General features: G+C 40.4%; 1 protein-coding gene across 1 annotated transcript in view; it reads right to left on the reverse strand.

Annotated features, from left to right (window-relative positions):
* DENND1A (DENN/MADD domain containing 1A) overlaps nucleotides 1-25,927 on the reverse strand; it is a 497,378-nt gene that overhangs the window by 255,117 nt on the left and 216,334 nt on the right. Inside the window, exon 8 of the mRNA XM_011965500.1 lies at nucleotides 13,940-14,050. Within this exon, the coding sequence (XP_011820890.1) occupies nucleotides 13,940-14,050 (111 nt within the window). The remainder of the gene's footprint in view (nucleotides 1-13,939; nucleotides 14,051-25,927) is intronic.

Raw genomic sequence — 25,927 nt, forward strand, 5'->3', positions numbered from 1 at the left:
CAACCGCCTGCTTAATCACTTCTCTCCATTTTTTTTTTTTAAAGCTATCTACTAGAGTAATTAGAGTAAGTTATTAACCGGGGCAACGAGCTTTCGTGCCAAGATTTGACACTTTACAACATCAAAGCAACTAAAACTGCCAGAGAAAAGCTTTAGCTACCAAAGCAGAGGCAGAAAACTATGGTGTGGTAAACTACACTGTAAATAAGCCCACAGCACCGTGAGTGAGGAAAGAGCTTTCTTTTCATCTTTAAGATGAAAAAGAAAAAGGCAAGGTTACATGAGGGACTGATAACAATTTATTCAATATAGGGACAGTCAACGTGCCGCCATTCTTCCACACTGTATCTGTGACAGACATTACTAACCGATCACAGAGTCGGGGTGTGGCCCAGAATCCTTCCTCATATGCACTTTTTTTGGTTATACAGAATCTCGTTCTGCCACCCAGGCTGGCGTTGCAGTGGTGCAATCACGGCTCACTGCAACCTCTGCCTCCTGGGTTCAAGTGATTCTCCTGCCTCAGCCTCCTGAGTAGCTGGGCACAATGCCACCACACCCAGCTAGTTTTTGTAGTTTTAGTAGAGATGGAGATTCACCATGTTGGCCAAGCTGGTCTCGATCTCCTGACCTCAAGTGATCTGCCCACCTCGGCCTCCCACAGTGCTGAGATTACAGGTGTGAGCTACCATGCCCAGCCTCACATGCACCTTTGATCAATGGATCAAAGTGGGCACTCAAGAAGAAATTGATTTGACACCTCAAATCTAGTATAAGTGGGTATTTCTATTTCTTTGACAATATAAATCATAATTTATGTTTAGCTAATGGATCTATACTATTGCTTTAATAAGGAATCATACTTTTAAAAAGAAAGCATAACTGAATATGGAATCATGAGTATCTATCTGTCAGGCATCCACACATAAAGAAACTAAGGAACCTTCAGGTGGTGAGTTACTAAATTTGCATAAGTAGTAAAAAAAGAAAAAGAAAAGGGACTGTTTCCTGTTGTTTTCTTCGGCAAATCTAACCTTAGAAAGTGACTGTAGGCTGCAGGTGGTAGCTCACGCCTGTAATCCTAGCACTTTGGGAGGCCAAGGCAGGTGGATCACTTGAGGTCAGGAGTTTGAGCCCAGCCTGGCCAACAGAGTGACACCTTTTCTCTACCAAAAAATAAAAAAATTAGCTGGGTGTGGTGATGCGCACCTGTAGTCCCAGCTACTTGGGAGGCTGAGGCATGAGTATCACTTGAACCCGAGAGACGGATGTTGCAGTCAGTGGAGATCACGCCATTGTATTCCAGCCTGGGCAACAGAGTGAGACTCTGTCCCAAAGAAAAAAAAAAAAAACTCAGAAGATTCAAGCCATAAAACAGCCACCATCAGCTGGGCGTGGTGGCTCACGCCTACAGTTCCCAGCACTTTGGAAGGCTGAAGCGGGCAGATCACCTGAGGTAGGGAGTTTGAGACCAGCCTGACCAACATGGAGATACCCCGTCTCTACTAAAAATACAAAATCAGCTGGGCGTGGTGGCACATGCCTGTAATCCCAGCTACTCAGGAGGCTGAGGCAGGAGAATCACTTGAACCCGGGAGGTAGAGGTTGTGGTGAGCCAAGATCGCTCCACTGCACTCCAGCCTGGGTGACAAGAATGAAACTCCATCTCAAAAAAACAAAACAAAACAACAACCAAAAAAAACAGGCCACCATCATGACCACTGAATTCATATTACAATCTGCCAGTCACTGAGAACAGTGCTTCACATATATCTAACTCATTTAATTTTCATAACAGCCCTATAAGGTAGGTAGCATTATTGTCCCCATTTTATAGATGAGGAAACTAAGGCTCCTGGGTGTTGAGGAACTTGTGTAAGGTCACAGCTATCGGCAGAACTAGGATGTGAACCTAGGGAAGTTGAGCTCTGGATTCTGGGCTCTTAGCTCCCACGAAACTGCTTCTGCGTTCTGATCTATATTAATCCGACAATTACTGAGTATCCACTATGTGCACATGCCATGCCCTCAAGCAATTTAAAATAGAGAGAGAAAGATCAAAATGCAAACAATCAACTTCCACACAAAAGCATTATGAAAGAGGTGCTGTAATAGAGGTTCAAGTGCGTTAGCATATAAAGAAAGAATCATTAATTCTGCCTGGGGCAAGAATCAGGCCTGCTTCACAGAGACAGAGACATCAGAGGCCTGAAGGTTGAAGACAAGAGGCTGCTAGTCCTCTTCCCTGCTAGAGGCCAGTCAGGGGGAAAGGGTGGGTCAAGCAAACACAGCAGCTTCTCAGGCCACTCAAGCTCTGTGAGGACTTGAATGAGAAATGACAATTTATTCAACGACTAAATGACTAGTGAGAAGTGGTCCGGATGCAAAACTTCATGGGAGTTGCTGTGACTATTCTGTTTTGCTTGGATTCACTCCCTATCCGCTATCACAGTGATCCTAACATTCAGAACTCTCCCAGGATCTTTATCGCTCTCCTTGTTTCTGAAAGTCAAATCGGGGTTTATGGCCTGCAAGGATGAGATTCAGCCTCAAGTAACATTTACAGAGTGAACAGTGCACCCAGTGCTGGGCTCTGTCCTTTCATGTCTGGATGGTCACTGGATCTTTTTAACCACCTTGAGGTAGGTGTGAATACTATCCCCATTTTCACAGAAGAAGACAGAGGGACTCAGAGAGGTCAAGTAACTTGCCCAAGGCCATATGGCTAGAAAGTGGCACAGGGAGGATTAAGTACAAGGCAGAGGCAGAAGTGGAACAAAGCCATCCTGACTTGCAGTCTGATACTCTCTCCTCCACTCCTGCTGTCTTTTTTCTTGGGAAAAGATACCTCCAGCAGGGCTGTCTGACACATCTAGCTGGTAGACTCTGAAGCTATCAAGATAGCAGAAAAGAACAAATGTGAACGTGCTCCGTGTCTGCACTGACCCATGATTGCATGGTCTAACCTCATAACATACTACCTTGGTTCACCAAAGTGACCACACTTTCAGTCTGCAGAAACAACACGGGAAATTATGAGTCCTTGCTCCCAGTATCATAAGCACCCAGTAGGTGCTCAAATTTCTTTTATGACTGTCATGTCTGCCAAAGTGGGTGCCATTTAGGGCTTTTTAAGTAGATTATGATGCCAAAGACTTAAATATTATCCATTAAAATTTTGATTCATAAGAGTCACACAAGAAGCTATCAGTCCTACAATCTAAGAACGATACAATTTATTTCACGACTTGATCGCATTACTAAAACAATAAAATTTTCTGCCATGGCAGAAATGGGATGAATTTAATGAAATGGCAAAAAAAAAAAAAAAAGAAAAAGAAATATCACCTGTTTACACACATGCACCCCAAATTACACTGGCGGACTGCATTGGTATTCCGTAAAATTACTGAGAGCCTGAACAGATTATACTTAGCTATGGCCCTTTTCTAGACTAGCCAAGGCCCCAATCAAAGCTCTCCCAAAGAGAATATGGAAACAAAGAGCTTTTTAAGTGCCAGTCGGTATGCATAAACATCTTCTAAATGAACTTGATCAGTCTCTATTATGTCGTGTCCACATGAAAATGAGTCTAACGATGCAAAATAACAGCCACCAAAGAATAAATATTGTTTTTGTCTTACAGAACCGTCTATTCACTGGTTCCAAATCAGGCTGTGTATCAGTCATCCAGGGAACCTTAAAAAATACACATTCCATGGTTCCATACGAGACTTTGTGAACCAGAATGTCTAGAGATGGTGCCCAAGAACCTGCATTTTAACAAGTTTTCTGGGTGGTTCTAACATAATGCTAATCCGTGGATCAGAACTGGGGAATCACTGACAATCTGAATCCTGTGCCTCATCCAAAGCAGGTGCTTGATGTTTGTTGAAGCAATGGGAGAAGAGGCAGGAGAGGAAGGTAGGAGCTAGCAGAGAGACCATGGCTGGTTGAAGTCACATCAAAGTGTCACAAATTAACCTGTTGAAATTCTATATTATATTACAGAGTCTCTATGGTATCTCAAGGTTCTTCATTCCAATTAGAGTTTAACATGAATAAGAGAAAACCAATTCACACATAATTAAATGAAGAATACAGTTCAACAAGCAATTAATTATCTATACATTTTAAAGTCAGAGAATGCCCGCATAAGTAAAACCCACCAATCTCTCCTATTTTCTGTCCATGGAAGTTCCCTTAAGTTTTTAATATTCTCTGGACCACAAAAAAATTGTATATAACGGAGATTAGAGAGGCTGTGTTACTTGGAAGTTTGGCTGCAAAGCCTCTATTCCATGCCACTTCATTATAATTTCTTAAGGATTTCCCTCTTCACCAAAAGGATTAGTTTTCTTCTCACTTCTTTGCATACTCTTCTCAGGTGGTTAGTGTGAACCAGGTTACTCTCTCTCTTTTTTAACATATAGAAGATAAACAAAATGTTCAATTTATTTTATTTTTTAAATAGAACACTAAATTTGGTCTTAGAATTCTCTGTTTGGTAAGTTTCCAGTTACAAGGTCTTGGCTTCCCTTGAGCACAGTTTGAAACAAAATAATGCAGTTTGTTCCTACGGCTGGAACATGCAGAGTGGAGTGTGCAGGCAAAGAGGCCTTGGCTCTGCTCCAGGATTTCAAACCTCCTTCAACTGCCACTCTCATCTCTGCTTCAAGGGCGGCAGATAAGCAAACAGGATTAGTGTTTTCTAGTCCAGAAGAGCTAGGAAAGTTTTGCACACATCATTCAGGTGCCCAGCTCATCAAACAGGCTGGCATCGACATGACAAGGTGGCGTTCATCAGGAAAGTAGCAAAAATGAAGCCAAATATGAAAAGCTGCCCAGTCCACAAACTGGCCCTTTCTTAGGGCTCAAGACCAGATGGTGCTCAGACAATGGATGCTGTCAGTGGGAGTGGTGGGACAGGACTGGGGCAAGGCTGGAAAAGTCTCCATGTACATCTCCTAAGGGCCAGACTGTGTGCTGGTGGGGAGATGGAAGTTTCACCCACCACTCCTCAGGCCACAGGGTACCCGGTCCTGCCCAGCTCCCACATGCCCGGGGACTAATTTTTGTTGACGCAATTAGGAAGAAACTGACAGGGAGAGGGTGCCAGTTTATTTTTTTTCTTCCCTAAATAAGGTACCATCAGAAAAGTAATAATGGTTTTCGGTTATGGGTGTGGAGGCTAATTAGGTCGTGGTCTTGCCACTATACAATATTTCCTTCTGAAAAGCATCCACTGGATAAAACAAACAGATGTTTCTTAGGAAAGCAAATATGCCTTTGTCATTATTTAACTGGATATTCTTAGTTGTCCAAATCTCTTTCAGTATCCCTAAATTATAAAGGGGGCGATTAGGACCAAGATACACTGCTGGAAGGGATTGCAACTTATGAACCCTGGAAGGTTCTTTATTCTTTATTGTATAGGACAAAGATACATAGCTGCAATATATGAACACTGAAACCACAGTGAGTTAGAGAAGATACGCCCCAGGGCTCCACCAAAGCCATGCTCATGGTAGTAGAAGGGTGCAGGAGCTGCTGGGAGACAGCCAAGTTTAAGAAGGCATGGGCAGAGTGAATGGAATCTGAAGTGTTTAAGGAAATGGAGCTTTGGCTAACAGACTGGGTGTGTCAATGGGAATTCACAGATCTGCCTCCTGTTTCCTGGTGCCTAGAGTAGTGTCAGGCATACAGACAGGGCTTGCCGACTCTGAAGTGAAAAGCTTAGGTGTGCGTTCAAAAGTGACAATCAGGCAGAGGTTCTTTATATTATTTTAGATCCATGGCCAACAGGGTCATGCTAAGAATATGTCTCCGAGTACAAGTGTCACAGGGAACTCATGACAGTGGAGAGTTACCAAGAAGGTAGTATGAGGTGGCAAGGACGCTGGCCTGGTTTTCATTCCATCTTTGCTGCCCATCTTAGACAAGGCACATCAACTTTTGGGGGTGCTAACATTCCCATCTGCAAAGGGAGAAGAAATCCCACAAGCTCCTAGGGTTGTTGCAAGAATGAATGAAAAAAATGATCACATACGTGATTAGCATAGTGCCTGGCACATAGGAAGGGGGTGGCTCAAAAGGTTAACTTTAAAAGAACTTTAAAAGGGGCGGGGAGAACTGGGGGGCTCCCATATAAAGTACTGAGTATGAATCTACTTAAGGATATTCTTACACATTTATTCTGTGAATGCTCTTTGGTGGTCTTGGAGCTTTACAAGCTACAAAAAACAAACAAACAAAAAAGCAAAACTCTAAGTACTATACAGTCAGGTCTTATTTTTCACCCAAACCAACAGCAAACAGCTCCACTAGTTACCTTATCCACCAGATATGGCTCAGGGTATCTCTTTGGCTCTGTATAAGAATTTTCAAGTTCCTTTAGTGGGGTGGCTATTCCTAACAACATGCCTCTGGCTCTTGTGACAGTTCCCACACAAGGGACTGGAAAATGGTATAAGTAATGGCATCCAACAGACATAACCTGGTTCCCAGGCATGCACTTCAAAGGGGATAAGATTAGTTTGTGTGTAATCCCTGGATGTTTCTCCCTTTCCAGAAGCCAAAGCCTCCTTCCCCTGATACTGCATCACAATGACCTATATTCATGGCCATCTCTCCTACTGACTAGGACATGACCTTGGGCAAGTTATTCCCACCTTTCCAAATGGACTGGCTGTTCTGTAAAATGGGAATAATATCTATCTTCTAGGAATGCTGATGGAATTGTATTATCTCTATTAAGATCTTTGACCTACTTGCTCTCCATAGAGTTCCAAAAAGCAGTATGAATTAAACTCAGATATGAAAATATGGAAGAAAAATGGGGCCTTTGTGCTAGAGGGAATCACACTGAAGTATTTACATTAGAGAACAAGATTTAGTTAAGCCTTCCCTATTTATCATTTATAAAGGAAAACAATCAATATACATTAACTGAGCAAAGAGAACAAAAACTTACATTTTTCTTATACAGAATATCACAGTGTTATTGACCGAGAAACCCTGAAATGCATATTACCTGCCTCTGAACTAAATATTGTTAGGTTTGTCTCTATTGATACAATCATTTTTATAGAAGACAGCACTCGAGTGCTTTTATCTTTCATGTGCTTGGTGGCTCTGAGGAGCATTAAGGCTCCATCTTATCAAACACAATTGAGAAAAATGTGGTTTGTCAAGTATTGCAGGCCACATCACGATCTGTCAAGAGAGGGTCCTCAAAAAATCTCAGGCTGAGATAGCCTTTGCATTTCCCCCTCCACACCGGCCCCCATCTAAAAGATAATAAAAAGCCAGTCTTAAGGAAATAAAAGGCAACAATTGGAAAACTTTCAAATTCTGAATTTGAAGAGGCCCAAAGGCGTGAATACAACAGAAGTCTGCTCAGCTACGTCATTCCCAAACTCCGCAGAACCGCTGAGGATGCTGCCAACTGCACATGAGATACAAGGAGAACCCCACCTCCTCCAGAGAGGCTTCCACCAGCAATCCGTAAAACTTCCCACCCAGTTAAGAATCAACTCTTTAAGAGACGCCTTTTAAAAGTCAAAGTAATACATATTCATAGCTTTCAAAACAAAACAAAAGGTAGTCAAGGCTTATCATGAAAAACAACAGTCCACTTTACAATTCTCCTTACACCCTTCACTCAAAGTAATCACACTCAACACAGGATTTATCTCCTGATTTCTAAATCATCAATTCTTGGTTTCACATTTTCAACATTAAGACTTGGACTCTGCCTTCCCTTTGAGAATGAACTGTTATCCTCTCAGAGGCCAGTCACCCCACTTATCCCACTGACTTCATTCCACAAATATTTATCATGGTGTTACCACAGGCACTGAGGACACAGCAGTGAATGAAATGGGCAACAATCCTTGTCTTCATGAAGTTTATATTCCAGTAGGGTAGGCCCTTAATAAACTGGATATTAAAATTTTATTTCCCATTATAGAATATATTAATTTATTATAAATGCCTGCACAGGCTACATACCAGGCTCTGTTCCGAGAGCCATGCAAGTATTAACTCATTTTAATTTTACTTCAGAGGAGGTCACTGGTGACTGGAAAAAGACACTAAAACAAGTCCACCTGTTTTAGTGGACGGGTGGGGACTGAATCCTAATGAAAGACTGAGGAGAGAATGAGACAAGAGGAATTAGTGAATAGGCAACTCTCGAGGAATTCTGTTCTGAAAGGGAGACTAGAAATGGGATAAAGGGGATATGGGTCAAGAAGGTTTTGTTTTGAAGTCTGGGAGCTTCCATAGCATGTTGGCATGCTCATAAGAATGTGCTAGGAGAGCAGAGAAAATAATAGTGGATGCAGGAGAGAAGAGCTTGCTTACTGCTGGAGCAATTTCCTTGAAGGAAACCACAGTGTCGCCTTTCCTGTTGGCATTCCGAGGCCATCATCTAAAACTGCAATCCTTGCCACTCTCCACTCCCCATCCTCTCTCTTCGGCTTTATTTTAGTACTTAACCATTTAGTACTTAACCATTCCTGTGAGGAAACCATTACCTAAAACCATTACCTAAAATGCAGTACTTAACCATTACCTAAAATCCTTAGTACTTAACCATTTCCTACTGTATGAGATATTTAACTCCTCTGGCTTATCGAGGACCTATGATACTAGAATGCAAGCTTCATGAGGACAGGGATTGTTGCCTGTTTTGTTCACTGCTGTATCCCCAGTGCCTATGGCAACCTCACGATAAATATTTGCAGCATGAAGCAAGCTGGACAAGCAAAGTGACTGGCCTCAGAGAGGACAGACGGTTCATCCGCAAAGGGAAGGCAGAGTCCAGGAGTACAGGCCCCAGGAGGCTGAGCAATGTGGTGTGGGCTCCTGGCACTCTCTCCTGAGGGCTTCCATTAGATGGGGATAGAATTCTAGGTTAGAAATCATTTTCCCTTAGAAGGTCAAGACACTGCTTCACTGTCTTCTGGTTTCCAGAACTGCCACTGCCAAATCTCAGGCAATGTTGATTCTTAATCTTTGTACAAGAACTGCTTTGTCTCTATCTCTGATATTCTAAAATTTCATGAAAAAGGAGCTTTGTACCTTCTTTTTAGGCCTCTAAAAATTTTTGAAATATATTAAGTATGTATGTCATATAAACAACTTTTAAAGAAAAAAAAAATGTAAGAACCCCAAACCTATCACCTGGCTCAGGGGTCAGCAAACTACAGCAAAAAGGCATAGCCTGGCCTGTTGCCTGTTTTTGGCAATAAAGCTTTGTTGGCACACAATCACACACATTAGTTTAACTCTGGTCAACTACAAGGTCGGAGCCCAGCAGTGGCAACAAAGATCATATGACCTGCAAAGGCATATTTATTATTTGGCCCTTTATAGCAAAATGTGTTGGTTCCTCACCTGGCTTAAGACAGAAAGCAAAACTTTTGATGTCCGTTGCATGACCCTTCCCAAACCAGTCTTTTCTCTTCCTGTGAGGAAACCATTACCTAAATTTTGTGTTAACTATTTCTTTTTACCTTTGTAGTTTGTGTGAATCCCAAACAAGATACCATTTAGTTTTTCTAGCTTGAACTTTATATTAATGAAATCATACTGTACAGTATATCCTTGTGCAACCCAGTTCCTCACTCAGCTTCTACATTAGAATCATAATCATATTGACAGTACAGTTCATTTCATTGATCCGATCGATATTCCACTGTGTGACTACACCACAGTCTATCAGTTCTCTTGGTAGTCATGAGAACTATTTCCAGGATTTAAATAAAACCCAAAAAAAGCCCCTGTGAACATTTTTGTACATGTATCCCACCATACATGACCAAGGGGTTTGTGTATACACATAAAATTCCACCTAGGAGTAGAATTGCTGAGTGATGGGCATACGTAAATAGTTTTGTAGCACATACCTTTTAAACAGTAGTAAACGACATTCTCTAATACATTTCCAATATAACACCCGGCTTTGTCAGCCACCAAATTTTTTGCAAACCTAGGGTTTCACTGTTGGTTTTGATTGTTTTTTTAAGAGACAAGGTCTCACTCTGTTGTCCAGGCTGGAGTGAAGTGGTATGATCATAGCTTACTGCAAAGCCATGATCCTGGGCTCAACTGATCTTCCCGCCTCAGCATCCCAAGTAGCTAGGAGTACAGGCACATTCTACCATGCTGATTTTAAATTTTCTTTGTAGAGACAGGGCTCTCACTATGTTGCCCAGGCTGGTCTTGAACTCCTGACCTTAAGCAATCCTGCCACCTTGGCCTCCCAAAATGTTGGGATTACAGGTGTAAGTCACTGTGCCCAGCCATAATCACTGTAGTTTTAATGTGCTTTTTGATGATTACTAATGTGATTGACTATCTTTCCATATAGATGTTGGCCATTTGTATTTCTTCTGTGAAATGCTAATTCATGCCTTTTGCCAATTTTTCTACTGACAGGTTTGTCTTTTTTAATTGTCATAGTTCTGTACTTATTTCCTATACTAATTTTCTGTCAGTTTTTCTATATGGCAAATCTCAGCTTGTGACTTTTCAGTCATTTTCACAGAAAAGTATCTTCTAATGAATAAAAGTTCACAATTTTAATATTTTATTTTATACAATGTATATTTTGGACCATCTTTAAATAAGCCTTTCTCTACTCCAAAGATCATCAAGGAGTATTCTATTTTGTCTTCTAAATGTTTTTAAATTTTGCCTTTCACATTTAAGTTATTAATCCATTTGGAATTTATTTTTGTGTGTGTACAATAGAAACTGTCTTCCTTTTTTTTCCCCATGTGGACAGCCAATTATTGAAAAGTCCATTGATTCCCCAGAGATTCTGCAATGCCACCTTTTATGATATAAAGAGCCCATATACATGTGATCTGTTTTTGGGCTCTCTATTCTGTTCCATCAGCCCATATGTGTATCCTCATCCCAGTACTAGCATCGTAATTACTACAACTTTATAGAAAGTTTTGGTATCTGGTAAAGCAAGCTTCCACAACCCATTCTTTTTTGTCAAGTATGTTGTGGCTCTTTCTCTGGCTTTTCCATATTAATTTTAGAATTAGCTTGTCACGCACTATGTAAAACCCTATGGGGGGTTTGAACAAAATTGTATACAATCTATACATCATTTTGAAATGAAATAAAATCTTCAAGATATTAAGTCTTCTTATTCATGAACGTGGTAGTGCTTTCTGTCCCTCTATTGAGGACCATAAAAGTTTTCCCATTTAATATGTTAATATGTAAGTTATATTAATAGATTTTCTAGTATCATCAATCATTTGCTTCCTATTTGAGGATTTTTACCCCTACATTAATCAGTGACATTGGCCGCTGATTTTTCTTTCTTGTGCTATCTCTGTGTTGAATGTCAAGGTTATACAAGTGTCGCAGGAAAAGCTGGGTTTCATTCCCTCTTGTTCTAGACTCTTAAGGAGTTTGTCTAAGATTGAAATAATCTTTTCCTTGAGATGTTTGATAAAACACACTTGTAAAACCACCTGGGATGAGTGTTTTATCTGGAAAAATATGTAAAGATATTGATTCAATTTCTGTAAATTAAATAACCTATTTAATTTTTCTATTTCTTCTGGAGTCAACTTTGCTAAATTATTTTTTTCTGTTTTGCCTTAGTTTTCAAATGCTGGCATAAAGTTGCTAACAGTATTTTCTTATTATTTTAAAAATTTCTGCTGCATCTGTTCTTTGTGTTTGTAGATTTATTCCTTTATTTCATTTTAGTTTTGGGAGAAAGCAGAAATAACTTTTGTGTGTTTAATCCACTACATTGATGAGAGCAAAATCACACAGAAGGTTCATTCTTCCTTATGTATAAGACGGAAGTAATTACAGAACCCACTAAGGCTGTTGTATTAAGGATTAAATGAGTTAATACATGAAAAGTGTTTAGGACAGTGCATGGCACACAGTCAGGGATCAAAAACATCATGATTAAATGATAGGGAATTCAGTTCCACTGAGATGATGTCACGTTTTTGTTGACTGAAATTTAACAATCTAAAGCAACAGTAACTGGTTATGGACTAGACTCTTTTAAAGAGGTGATGATTGATGTGGTTGACAATATTCTCATTCTGAAACAGTCTGGGTGTTTGTGCCCTGAAATTATGAACTGCACGTATGGTGTAAAATAAAATGTAAAACAAAGCAAGAGGTCGACTACAGGCTATTCTTAACACATAGTGGGCAATAAAAAACAAACAAACAAAAAACTGAGTTCTTGATAAGTAATCAATAACCAAAGAAATAATAAAATGATGAAGGTATAATAAAAACCATAAGGAAAACTCTAGTAGTCTCAGAGAGTTTTCATTATTAGGTGCCTTTTATTCACAGGTAAACACGTAACTGACGTTATCCACAGGCCCTTCATTAGGGAACTCTCTGCTTATGAAAATATTTTTCTACTCTCTCTAACAGAGGGATGCCTATTAGGCATTCTACCTCCAGTCAATTTCTGTATATAAGTTTTGTCTACAAACAAAAACAACAATAAACCCAGCAAACAGATATTGAATTATTTAGGCGAAAGTAAAGTGACGCCTGTGATTTACTTTGAAATGCATAAAAAATAAGATGGATCACCTGCAATCCCAGCACTTTGGGAGGCTGAGGTGGGTGGATCACCTGAGGTCAAGAGTTCAAGACCAGCCTGGTCAACATGGCAAAACCCCATCTCTACTAAAAACACAAACATTACCTGGGTGTGGTGGTGCGTGCCTGTGATCCCAACTACTTGGGTGACTGAGGCAACAGAATTACTTGAACCTGGGAGGTAGAGGTTGCAGTGAGCCGAGACAGCGCCACTGAACTCCAGGCTGGGTGATAGAGTGAGACTCTGTCTCAAAAAAAGAAAAAAAAAGATGGACTAATGGATGCTATGGATGATGAATAGTTGAATAAATACATGATAAAGCAACTGGCACAATGTCACTAGTAGAATTTAGATGGAAGTATATCAGCATTCACTGTAAAATTATTTCAACTTTCTATAATAGCTTAAGAATTTTCATAAAAACTATTGGGGAAAATGTGAACTCTTATACTTAGCAAGTGAAAAACTAAAATAAAAGGAATATAAAAATATTTATATTATACACACAGCAAAAGTTATATAGAAAGTTCATTATAATTTATAAAAAAACATCAAGACACCTATAAAACAAATGTGAAAGGATATTAACAAAATACAAATAAAAAAATAAACCCATGGAAAATATTCAGTTACCTCTAACCAAAGATGTAATTTTAAAATTAAAGCAAGCCTGAAATACCATAACATATCTACTTTCTTAGCAGAATTAAAACACCTGAGCACACGCACGCACACTCTCTCTCTTTCCTGGCAAAGCTGCCGTGAAAATGGTGCACTCATCTACAGCTGGCAGCCTTCACTGTAAACAAGCACCGCCCGTTTGGGAAGCAATTTGGCAGTCCCTAAATAATAGTGCTTATCAAGTCCTGTGACCTGGTGTCCCACTCCTTGGAATATAACTGCAACAGTCAAAAGAAGCCAAAAGATGTTCACTGCAGTATTATCTACTAAAAGGATTAAATCATAATGAACAACCTAAATGGCCATCAAGAGAAGAATGATATAGTAAATAATGACACATCTGTATCATAAATATGGTGTAGACATTAAAAAATGACAATAATCGAAGCTCATGTAGAAATCTGCAACATGTTCATAACACTCAATCAAATGGAAAGCTATTTATAATTGTGAGACTACAGGAATAAATGAAATGTGCATTGGCACTGTAAAAAAAATGAACAATTAATGAAAATGACATGCTGCCATATAAAGGGACTGTAGCTGACTCCTTTTCCTAAAATCTTCTTTCATCTTGCCGATGTATCTTTCAATTAAAATTAGATCATTACAAAGTCAGTCTTAAGACTGTCTACTCACAGTGCTGAGTTTGCTGCAAATGATGAGTATCCGGCGTTCGTACAGCATACTGGCGTACAGATGCAACATGTTGTTGACATCCACAGCCACAAAATATTCTGTCAGATTTCTCTAGGAGAAAGAAGAAGGCACGGTTTGTGGCTGATTTTGTTTCTTCTTATTATAACAGTATCTAAGAAACAGAAAATAATCAGAAAGTATACTCTCTTCTTTCCCTGTCCTTTTCTTTCTAGCCCGGAGGCCAAATCCCCCTCATGTGTAAAATCATGAACAGTAAAGTTGGAAGACACCTTAGAGAGGAAGGAGCCTGAGCAATTATATCTTTGTGTGGTGATTACAACATGAGGTTGCATACAGCACTTAGGTCAGTTCCTAAAGGTGAGCAGAACAGGAATTCTACATGTATCTTACAAATGAGGATACCAAGACTCAGAGAGATTCTCCAAGATGGAACAGTCTAATAAGCAATGAAGACAGGACTGCTGCTCAAATCTTTGGGCCCCAGATCCTAGAACCTTCCCGATGTGCTGTGCCATAAGCCTAAGCAAAACAAAGTACCCAGGGACCAAAATGCTTCTGGCACTGAGCCCGTTTCTGTCCAGGAGATGCCACCCACGAAGGCCAGGCGAGCTCCTCTCCTGTCATCACTGCTGGTATCCCCTCCTTCACAGTTTACATTCGCTAAAACGGCTCAGCTGGAATTAAGGCAATTTTGAACATTTACAATTTCCAGGTATTTCATTCAAAAGGGGGAAAAAAAAACTGAAGACAAACAGCAGCAAGTTGTGACAAAGCAGTGTTTTAACTAGCTTTTTTCCCCCCTGTAGCCTGGGCTTCATTCTTTTAATTAGTACTATAGATTGGTACTCTTCAGATTTCAGAAAAAAAATGGAATGTGTTTCATTTATACAATGCACTCTATACCCACCTGGCTTTAACAATACACATGAATATGCTAATTTCTTCAATGTTACAGGTTTTCAATGCCACACAATATAATCCTCTGAAAATGAAAGGGGTTGGGGAGGGAAGGAATGCTATTGCCAGGGGTTGCAGTTTATAATGATTAAAGATCTATAACCCATAAATTGAAGTAAACCAGGTGGATTTTACATGCAAAATAGCATAAAGTGCTTTTCAACAATGTTATGGGCTGGGAGTAAAACTGGGCACTTATCTTATAATTTATTATTGTTTGACTGAAGTACCAGGTTAACCATCAACCTTTATAAATACAGAGCAACTGAATTAATAGCTCTATATACTAACTACCTCTCAAGTGCCAGCCACTGTACCAGACACTGTGGATGTGTAATTGTGCAATCTTCACAAAAATCCAGTGAGGCGTTATTCTTTCCAATATAAAGAAGTCTGGGAGAGGTCAGTAACTGGCAGATCTGACTCCACGGCCTATACGCTTTCCCTTACACCACATTGTCCCTCTTACACACATCCATCATGGGAAAGGTTCACATCTATTATTAAACATTTCACTTAATCTTCAAACTGCTCCTTGAACTAAGTATTATTATCTCTCTATAAAGATGAGAAAACAGTGGCACAGAGAAGTTGTGTAATTGGACAAAGGTCATGAGGTAAGTGGATGTGACATGATTCAGTACTGAGTGGGTCTGTCTCTAAATCCAGGCTCTTTGTATTCCACACAAAATTGTAGGTAAAACTCATATTTGGAAAAAGAAACAAAACAAGATCAAGTATGCCTAAAGAAAGGGAAATGCTTCTGTTAAAAGTTACTGTTACCCCATTCACGGAGTGATCTGTATGTGGCAGGCAACAGGTGTTCTTTCCAATCTTCCCAACAAGCCTGAGACAGGCATTATCATCTCCATTTTACAGATGAGGAAAAAAAAAAAACAAAAAAAACTGAGCCTCAGGAAGTCTCAGTAGACTTCTAAAGGTCACCCAGCTAGAAAGGGCACAGCCATGTTTCAAAACTACATCTCCTCAATCCGAAACTCATACCCTAACCATCACATCAACTTGCCTCTTAACAAACTTAGTGAAAAACAAAATAGCAAACACCAAAGGCAGTCAGAAGGAGTCACCCAGTGTATCTTGGTTCCTCCACTGGACGGAGGAACGCAGAGCTAATGATGTAAGGGTGGGGTTTGCTCTGAAGATGGTGACATGGCACAGCTCTCCTCACAAACAAAAATACGAGGCCCTTCACTGAGCATTTCGGTAAAAAGCTTAACTGCTGATGAATTACATGAATTTTTCTTTTAGGAGAGGATGGAAGTAAAAAGAAAATAGAAATGAGGAGCTTAAAGAAGGCCAGAAAGCCCATTAGCACTTTTGACAGATCCAAAGATAACTCTGAAGCCACCAAAACGTGGCCTCAAGAGTCTGCCAAGAAGCTTCACGCTGGGGAGAAATATGTTACACAGCTTGCCGTCCAAATAGGGAGACACAGCGTCAGAGACAAATCCTGCGCCTTATTTTGGTGGGAGAAAAAAAAAACCACAAGGATACTTTTGTGGATGGAGAAGGGAACATTTCTGAAATAAAAACACCATTTGATTGAGGCATGTTCCCCATCTCCAATCAGATTCTGAGCGACTCAGGTGCTTGTTCCAAAAACTCTACACAGGTATGTTAAAAATATGTAACATTTAGCCAAATTCTCTCTAAACTGTCATGTACTTTTTTTGGTATTTCTCATCCCATCTGTGCTGATTACCAAGATATTTGTGTCTAAACAGAAGCTGTCTTTCTTATCTGCTTCCTCCCCTGCCTCTTTCCTTCTGGGATGCCACCCGCCTGAGCGGGTGGGAGTGGGTGGGAGTGCCAACAGCCCTGGGAACCTCGCTCAGCCGTGGGAGCACCTGTGGGGCAGAGTGGGGCCCCGGGAGCAGCTGCAGGGAGCACTCGCAGCTCCCACCAAGCCTCAGTTCAGAAGCAGGCCCCATAGAGTCAGGAATCTCCCTCCTCCAGCCACACCAATCCTTACTCTCTCAGGCCTGCCATGCCTTTTCATACCCACAGGCCTTTACTTCTGCCATGTCCTCTGCCTCGAATGCCCCGCTCTTCCTTGAGGACACCTGCTTACTTTTCAAGGCCCAGCTCCAATGTCACCTCCTCCCGGGAGACTTCCTCAACTCATTTGTCAAGCTCCCCTGTATGCTTCCATTGTTCCCATCTTCCAGTAACTCAGTATTTTTTTTAAGTACGTTTTTGCCACGAGACTGAGGTCCTGTTGGGTGAAGCTGCTTCTCCCATCATCCAGCAGTTTGATGAGAGCAAGCTCGGTGCAGGGAGGAAGCAATGGCTGAGGGCGCTGGTCCCTCACTCGGGCGAGAGCAGTGCAGCGAGGAACGCACCAGCAAAGAAGATGGACCACGTGGGACATTAGGAAGAATGTAGCATGTGACTCTGGAAAACCCGGCTCTGAGTCGGATGAAGCGATTGATTACTCAGTAATGGTGAAGAACCTATAGAAAAAGAACTGCCACTGGAAACTGCACAAAGGCTGGTAAGTAGCTGGGGATGGTGGAAGGAGGGAGGGGTGACTTTTCATGGTATCTGTGGCTACATTTATTAAAAATGTAAATAAATTAGTGGTTTTTCAGGTAACTGGGGTGAGGGCTGTACACAGAAGCAGGTGTTCATTTCACAGCCAGGCCAACCATATTTCTCCGATGGATAAGATCAGAGGATAGGAGAAGGGAGGGCTTCCGCAGCAGGCTGTCCTCAGTCAAGACTACAGCCAGAACACATTACGAGCTTCTGCTGATAAAAGATACGAGATAAACCACTCTCCCAGCCCTTTGCTTCTTCCGTGGACTAAGTCCCCATCCTCTCATTTCTATCTCCTATAATCAGGCAATCAATACACACTTATTTAACTCCTATGTGCCTAGCACCCTCCCAGGAGCTAGGCCTGCAGAGATAAACTAACTGTGATCTCCATTTTCCTGCTTACTCTGGGGTGAGAGGGACATTAGACTCAGAAATCCAGTATGCAACGTACCATGGTTGAGACTACACTCCAGGCATGGCTGAGAAGCCTCACCCCCTTGATATGCAGGAGAAGGCTGGAGAAGGTGTGACAGAGAAGACATTTGGTCTGGGCCTCCTAACAGGGGTTTACTCAGTGGACGAGGGAAGAAGCATATTCCAGGCAGCGGCAAAGACAGGGTGGGGACAGGAGCTACAGGCAGGGAGGAGAGTGAGGGGCAGGTGGGGCGGGAGAGCAGGGGGTAGGGGAGCTAGGGACAGGGCAGTGCTGAAGGATCCTGACATGATCCTATTTGTGTTTCAGAAAAATCTTCCTAGAGGCTCTGTGGGAGACAGATAAGAGGGCAAACAGGAGACAGAACAGTCAACTAACAGGCTGCTGCCATATTCTGGGAAAGAAATGATTAAAATATATGTTAAAATACCAATTCAGGTCAAAGCTTTGGGTGTGGATGTCACAGATAATCTACAAAGTGGAATCACAGGACTTGGCGATGAATTAGGCTTGTGGAGGGAAGGAGAAAAAAGTCTCAAATGACCCCTGGGCTTCCAGATTACTATGCACCATACTTGTCCACTTGCCCAAACAGGTTTTTAAAGGAAGAGTCCATTCTTTTAATAAAGGATAAATACTTCTTATAAGTACCATAATTCCTGTCAAACATGGTGTCCCTGGCCACCTCGTCCTAGGCCTAGTGTCCTGGGCTGTAATGCCACCATGGCTGAGCCGAAGTAACTACTTTCTTCATTCTCTGCCAATTACTTCTCTGTGTAACTCACCTACTTGGAAAGGAAAACCTTGCTTTGAGGACTAGTTCCCAGCTTCTGTGCTCAAAAGGTCTCGGTTTTCTTAGTGCCAGTAAGTTTTTAGGCTTGAGGATATTCCCTTCCTACTCATGCAGTTTAAACATTATTTCAGTTACACATACATTTATGTCTCCATGAGCATGTGCCTCTCTACCTAGCATCTCTTCTGGCCACACTCTCTAGGGCTGGGTAGCACAGCTACAAAGCTATCCACCACCCAGGCTGGAAAGGGCTCAAATCTGAGGAAGGTCTCTGGACAGAGCAGCCTGCAAGGTGCACTTCAGAAGAAGCCTGCAACGCACAAGCTCCTTAGACTCTTGGCTTCCACTTCTCATCTCTGCAAAGAAACATTGGTAAGCGTCAGGTCCAGTGCAAACCCCTGTGGCTCTAAATCCAGACAAAGAGAAAGGGAATGGCACCTGGCAAAACCCCCATCCTCCCAGGAGAAGCCTCATAATGGCTGCTCCCTTATAGCTGTCCCTGCTGGCTCCTGTACCAATCCAGGTGGCTGGAGACTTGAGGCTCACTGTGATCTATGCCTGAGGTTATGAAGCAGGTGGGGGTGGTAGCGATGGGGTGAGTTGGAGTGGGGTGGGGATGGAAGGGGATATAGTGGGGCTTAGAGAGAAAGCGTCTTAGGTTCAATACCTTAGGGAAATGAGATAATCCTCAAACCAAAGAACTGACTCTAAGCTGGGTACTCCTTGGAGCCTTCGAAACAGATGCTAGTCCGCCCCACTGTCTGTCATTTTATTAGTCTTTGTGACTTTCCACTTCATACATGGTACACATGATAAAGACCTACTGTCTTGTGTCTGAAGGCAGCTTCCAAGGCAAGAGGCTTGGTTTTGTCAGTGTGTCTTGTTTACTGAAATAACTCCTGTTCAAATTATATTTTACCATAATATAAATTTTTAAAACCCCCAACTGATTTTTTTTTTTAAGAATTTAACTAACCTTAGTTGCGAGGGATTCTTTAAAGGTAACTGTAAATTTGGAATCTAAAACAATCTGCCTAAGAAAGAATCCCAGAAATTCACATAAGCAATCAAATCAGAGAAGTGTATTCTAGAAAGGAAAGCAGAGTTTACCCAGAGGTCAACTTTCATCCCTCCAAGTGAATGGAAAAACCATTAGAATAAACAATTACCTGACAACTCTTAAGAGCAACAATGGAATTCTCTATAATCACAGTTCTTGATAATAGGTCTTCTACTACCACTTCAACTTTGTTTATGTTTGAAAGTCACGATGAGTTCATAAATCTTTTCTATATCATGGCGCATCTTTTGACAAAGTGGAGTCTGGGCAATGTTATATGTAACTGTCCATTCTAACTGCTTTCCTCGCATCATTAACCACTTGGTATGACACCAACTAGATAATTAAGACAGGTTTGTTTAATATTCCAAATGAAGGTCTATAGGATTATCCATTAATCAAAAGTAAACTTCAAAACCTGGACACTTAAAAAAAATCCTTTATACAGCTGGTTTACAATGTAATTATTACTATATAACTGTTCATGATCTGTGACTTTTTTTAAATGCAGGTCAACTGTTTAAAATTTATAAAGATTTATGCTCATTTAATTATTGCCTGCATAAAATTCACTCCTACATGTGTTATCTTGATAGACAGAGAAAACCCTGATGAGCAATTACAGAGTGATAGTTTTTCACTGAAAAGAAAGAAAATATTTTTACAAAGAAATTGTAGAAATAATGAGAATTAACTTCAATGGGGATCTGAAAGGGAAAAGAATTAAATTTTTACGTTTGCTTTTGATTAATGTCTGGGAGACAAATTGGCCCAAAAGCCAACTGAAAGGAATTGTTCTTTTTTCTTCTCCTGGGCGGGGGGGCTACATGTTAATTAATTCATTCAGTCATTTGTTCAGTCAATAAATACATATTGGGCATCTATTCTGTTCTGGGTATAGTGCCACAGTGAAACAAAAAATACTGATCCCTGTCCTTAGAGAAGAAGAGAGGACATTTTACCAAACATTCATACAATTAATTATATAACTTACACGTATGATGAGCAATTTCTTAGATAGGTAGGGCGAGCCACGGAGCCAGGGCCCAGACCCAGCAGCATCTCAATGCTTGGATCATACTGACAGGTGTGAATCCTGGTTTTAGCATTTCCTGGTTTGGCAAGTTACCTCACATCTCTGGGCTTCATTTCCTCTCCAGAACAGAGATAACAACCATACTATAAGGCTGTTGTGAAGATTTCAGAACATAACAAACAGTGCCTGATCTGGTCCACAGTAGATGCTCAATAAACACCAGCTTCTTCGTCTCTTTTTTTACACTAACACTTCTCTGAAGCTGTCCAGGAGAACAGGATTATCTGGTGATAGAACATTATTAAGTTCCATATCCCAAAGCCTATTTATCCTTTTTGTTGTTTATGTTCCTTAGAGGAGATAATCAATAAATATTTACAAACCATCTATATTACAGGCAGTGAAGCCCTGGGCTCCATTTGCCACACCAGTTCCAAGCTTCAGACATTCTGGTGTGAAAAGGGCCTGCTAAGACACTTTCAAGGCTCTGTGAAATACATGCCCCATGAAGGGAAAATAATTAGTCTCCATAACCATGAAATATGAGCAAAAACCTAGAACAGATGTACTCCAGGAATAATGTTCTTCAGCCCTCAGCCACAACTCAGATCTCAAGGGAGGTTAAGACTAGAATTATGGGAGAGCCAAGAAAAGGAGAAAAAGAAACAGACCACTGAAAGCAGTATCTCTATCACACCAGACATTGTCTTTGGACTCTACATTTAATACTTTATGAGTTTCTCACATTTTCCTTTTGTAGATAAGGACCTAGAGGCTCCAAGAAATTGCCCCAGGGTCCCAGGGTAGTGAAGCCCAGAGTCTGGTTGTCTCTAAAATTCATGTTCTTTCCACTATACCAGATCATAAAGGAATAACAACCCCACAGTTATTGCTTGTTTCAATTTGCAATGCAGCAATTTAGTAATTTTAAATTAATCCTTGAAAAATTATCAAGAGATTAATATGCAAATTTGAACATGGCTAGAGCTCAATAGTGATTCTATGACAAAAACCACACAAATTGGTCCTACAAAAGTTCAGATTCTCCTTAGAGGAAAGGCTTTCCTGCTTCATTTTGTAATTTGCTATATTTTTTAAAAAATCATTTCCTTTTTTTTCCTCATGAATAGAACACGTCAATTCCAGGGAGGCAGTGGGGTACAACAGGAACAAAACCTTACAAACCTGGGTCGCTACACCCTGCTTACGAGCAGACCTTGCCACCTCAGCTCTATGGGTTCTGGGCTCCCTGTCTAAAACGGGGCTCACGTCTACCCCTCTCGGAGTAGCTCTAAGGATTAAAGCGGAATCATGTCCGGTAGGAGTCTGGCAGATTGGTATTACCATTCCGCTTAGAAACAAACAAGGCTAGCCTTTTACTGGTTTGCAAAGGAGGATTTAGGGACAATGGGTCATGCACAGGGAATTGGTTCATTAGTGGCAAAACCAGCAGAAGGAATGTAAATTTTTTAAATAGTGGGGGCAGGAGAGGTAGCATACAGTATAGACAGGCTTTGGAGGTAAGGCTATGAGAGGACTTTAAAAAAAACTTCCTAATCTCAATTGCAGTTTTGAAAAATTAGAAATGATCAGAACTTCCAGGTACCTTAAAATCAAGTTCTTAAGAAATTATTTGTCCTTAAAAGAAAAAAAAATTTAATGTACCTAACCTAGGCAATCATTTTTATCATAACATTATTTATAGTAGAAAATATAAATGTCTATTAGTAGGGAAAGCATAGTTAAAACAATTAAATACAGTGAATTAAACGTACATTTATCTTTTCTTTCTCCTGACACCACCCTCCCAGAAAAAGTCACAGTAAAAGAATTTTAAAAGGCACAAATGCCGAAAAACAGGAAAAGAGTTACTAATGGAAGAAAGAGATCAAATTTTTGAAAGCCAAAAAGCAGATGTGACTAAAGAAGTGGTTTTCAACCTGGGGCCATTAGTCCCCCAGGGGGTATTTGGTAATGCCTGGGGACATTTTTGGTTGTCACAGTTGGAGGGGACTGTGCTACCATCATGTAGTGAGTAGGGCCCACCAAGGCTAAATATTCTACGATGTAAAAAACAGTCCCACTCAACAAAGAATGATCTGGCCCAAGCTGACAAGCATGTGACTGAGGTTGAGAAAAAAAGCTGAAAGCTGCGGAGAAGGTAGGCAGGCACAGCACTGAGCATTCAGCCCAACTCATAGCACAAAAACAATTCCAAAAAGGAACTGGAGACACCCAGAATCTCTGAAGGCTAGGAGAGGGGGTGCAAATAAAAATAGGAGTAATTCAATCCCAAGGATCTCCTCTCCCAGTTCACTGAGCTTGTCAACGGACTTTCCTGCACCTCTCCAGAGGATTATGTGTTTACTTTCTAGAAGAATGGAACCAGAAAGGCCTGGGGACAGCAGGTATGGTTGAGGACAGGCAATAAAGCCTTACACTGGAAATGAGTATTAAATGAAGGTATACATATTAGATGTTGACATGTCATAACCCACCATTCCTACTCAGCTTCCAGAACACTGGTATTAAAGCATATACTCCCAAGGCAAAGAAAACAGACCAATCCAAAGGAAAAGATTCTGATACTGACATTTGAGAGGCCCCTGCCCCGAAAATAGCCACACTAGTTCCAAGCTCCAGAAATGACTGACAGAGCATCCAGTCAGCTTTTTAATGCCTCACTCTTAAATGTGATGGGCCAGCCATTTGAGGAAAGGCTCTACAGTCAAAGTTATGGAACAAAACAAACAGAAGATAGGAATATTGAGCAAGAAAATAATACAAGGAGAAGAACAATTTTTAAAATCTATAAATAACAGTCTCACAGATGAGTGAAAATATTAATATAATGGCAGAAGTAAATTTCTAAAGGTGGAAAGATTCGCTGAAGAAAGTGGAGAGAAAACTAAAAGAGAGAGATGGAAAATAGGAGAGAAAAAACAAGAAAATTTGAGGAGCAGTACAGGAGATTTAACATTCTACCACAGAGGCCCCAGAGAAAGACAGAAAAATGAAGAGTAGTATTTTTTCAAAGAAATAATGTGAGAAAAGTTCTCAGCTCTAAAGGACATGAGTTTCCAGATTAAATGGAACCACCATGTGCCCAGCACAATAGATGAAAACAGGCCCCTAGCAAGGCACCTCACTGCAATTTCAGGATACCAGGAGAGACCATCAAAGGATGGTTACAATAAATAAATCACAGGAATCAGAATGGCTGAGACTTCTTAGTTGCAACAGCAAAGCTAGAAGTCAGTGGAGAAACATCTTCAAAGTTCGGAAGATACAGTAATTTCCAACCTAGAGTTCTACACACAGTCAAACTATCAAAAGAAGAATAAAGAAACTGGGCTCATGCTTGTAATTCTAGCACTTTGGGAGGCCAAGGCAGGCAGATCACTTGAGGTCAGGAGTTCAAAATCAGCCTGGCCAACATGGTGAAACCCCATCTCTACTAAAATATACAAAAATTAGCCAGGCATAGTGGTGGGTACCAGTAGCCATGACTATTTGGGAGGCTGAGGCAGAAGAATTGCTTGAGCCCAGGAGGTGGAGTTTGCAGTGAGCAGAGATTGTGCCACTGCACTCCAGCCTGGACGACAGAGCAAGACTCTGTCTCAAAAAGAGAAGGAGGAAGTTCTTTTTAGTCATGCTAGGTCTAAAAATGTTGCCTCTAACAAGTACTTTCTCAAGAAAACTACTGGCACATGTTTCACCAAAACGAGGGAATAAAATCAAGAATGAGAAATATGTGAAACCCAAGAACGCTTATGTGACAAAAAGTTGTATAAGAAAGGAAAGGTAATCTACTAACTGCTTCAGCATGCTCATTAAAATGTAAACAGTAACTTCTGATTTAATGTAAAAATGCTCTAAAGGTATAGAAAGAATGGGAGAGGGGAAATATGTGACTGAGAGAATGCTATTCTGTGTGTTTCGGGGTGGGGAGGGTTATAGATGGTAAAAGACCAAAACTCATCTTCTATAGGAAAATCAATAAGTGATATCTGTAACCGAAAAAAAAAATAAGATTTAGCAATATGAATAAGTTATTCAAAAATACAGAGGGAAACACAGCTGCTAAAAACTTGAAAGTAGCTGGGCAACTTGAAAATTGCTGGTTGTCATCAACAACTATGTAGTACTACATTTTTTAAGCCATTGATATGCATTACTTTCATAAGAATAAAAATACCACTAAATAAGTATATCATTAAAAAGGATGAAGCAAGTAGATATGAACATCTTTTAGAATACATTAAACCAAAAAATAGCATCATATTTATGTTTAAAAATCATCTACAACACACACAGGTACTCACACATATAACACTAAATTCCTAGAGAAAGGTTTCATCAAACACTTGAGGGAGAGTGGGATTGGGGTTGGGACGGATGGTGGTAATGGGGGCCTTTCATTTTTTTCTCTATGTATTAGTATTAATTTTTTTCAACAAAATATTTGTGAAGAATTTTTAATGACATAGATAGATGTTCATAGTACATTGTTATAAGAAAAACAAAGTGTATACATTTTGTGTGCTTTTAAAAATGTAACTTTCGAAACTTAACAAAAAAATTAAAAGAATACTTTTGTCTCAAACAAAGTATTACTCAACCCCCAATGTAAACAATGGAAATTAACCTGCTCTGAATAAAACAGGAGCAGGGATCCAATGCTCTGATCAGTTAGCCATCTACCTGTGAGGCCTTCCAGGGCTCCCAAAGCAACACTGGGGTTCCCGGTGGCACAGTTTGAAAACTGCATGTCATAAAAAGGAAGGATGAAAAAACTCAGAAATAGATCTCTGAGATGGGGGATTATGCTTGATTTTTCTTTCACTGTTGTATGATATACATACACACATACCTTTCCTATGATTTGGTACTATTTAAGTAATAGTTATCTGTTCCTGAAACACCTATATAACCACCTAAACCTGACAGATTTTTCGAAGGATGGAGATTGCAATATAGCTTTATTAATCTTTTCAAGTTATCATTCTATATTTATATTGCCTATTTCTGAAGCCAACTATCATTTGTCTTTTTCTAGAAATTTTCTCTTTTCACAATGTTTAAATTTATCAAATAAGTTTAAAATTTTATTCTTTTCACAAATT

Source organism: Mandrillus leucophaeus, unplaced genomic scaffold (assembly GCF_000951045.1).
Source record: "Mandrillus leucophaeus isolate KB7577 unplaced genomic scaffold, Mleu.le_1.0 Scaffold729, whole genome shotgun sequence".
Lineage (NCBI taxonomy): Eukaryota > Metazoa > Chordata > Mammalia > Primates > Cercopithecidae > Mandrillus > Mandrillus leucophaeus.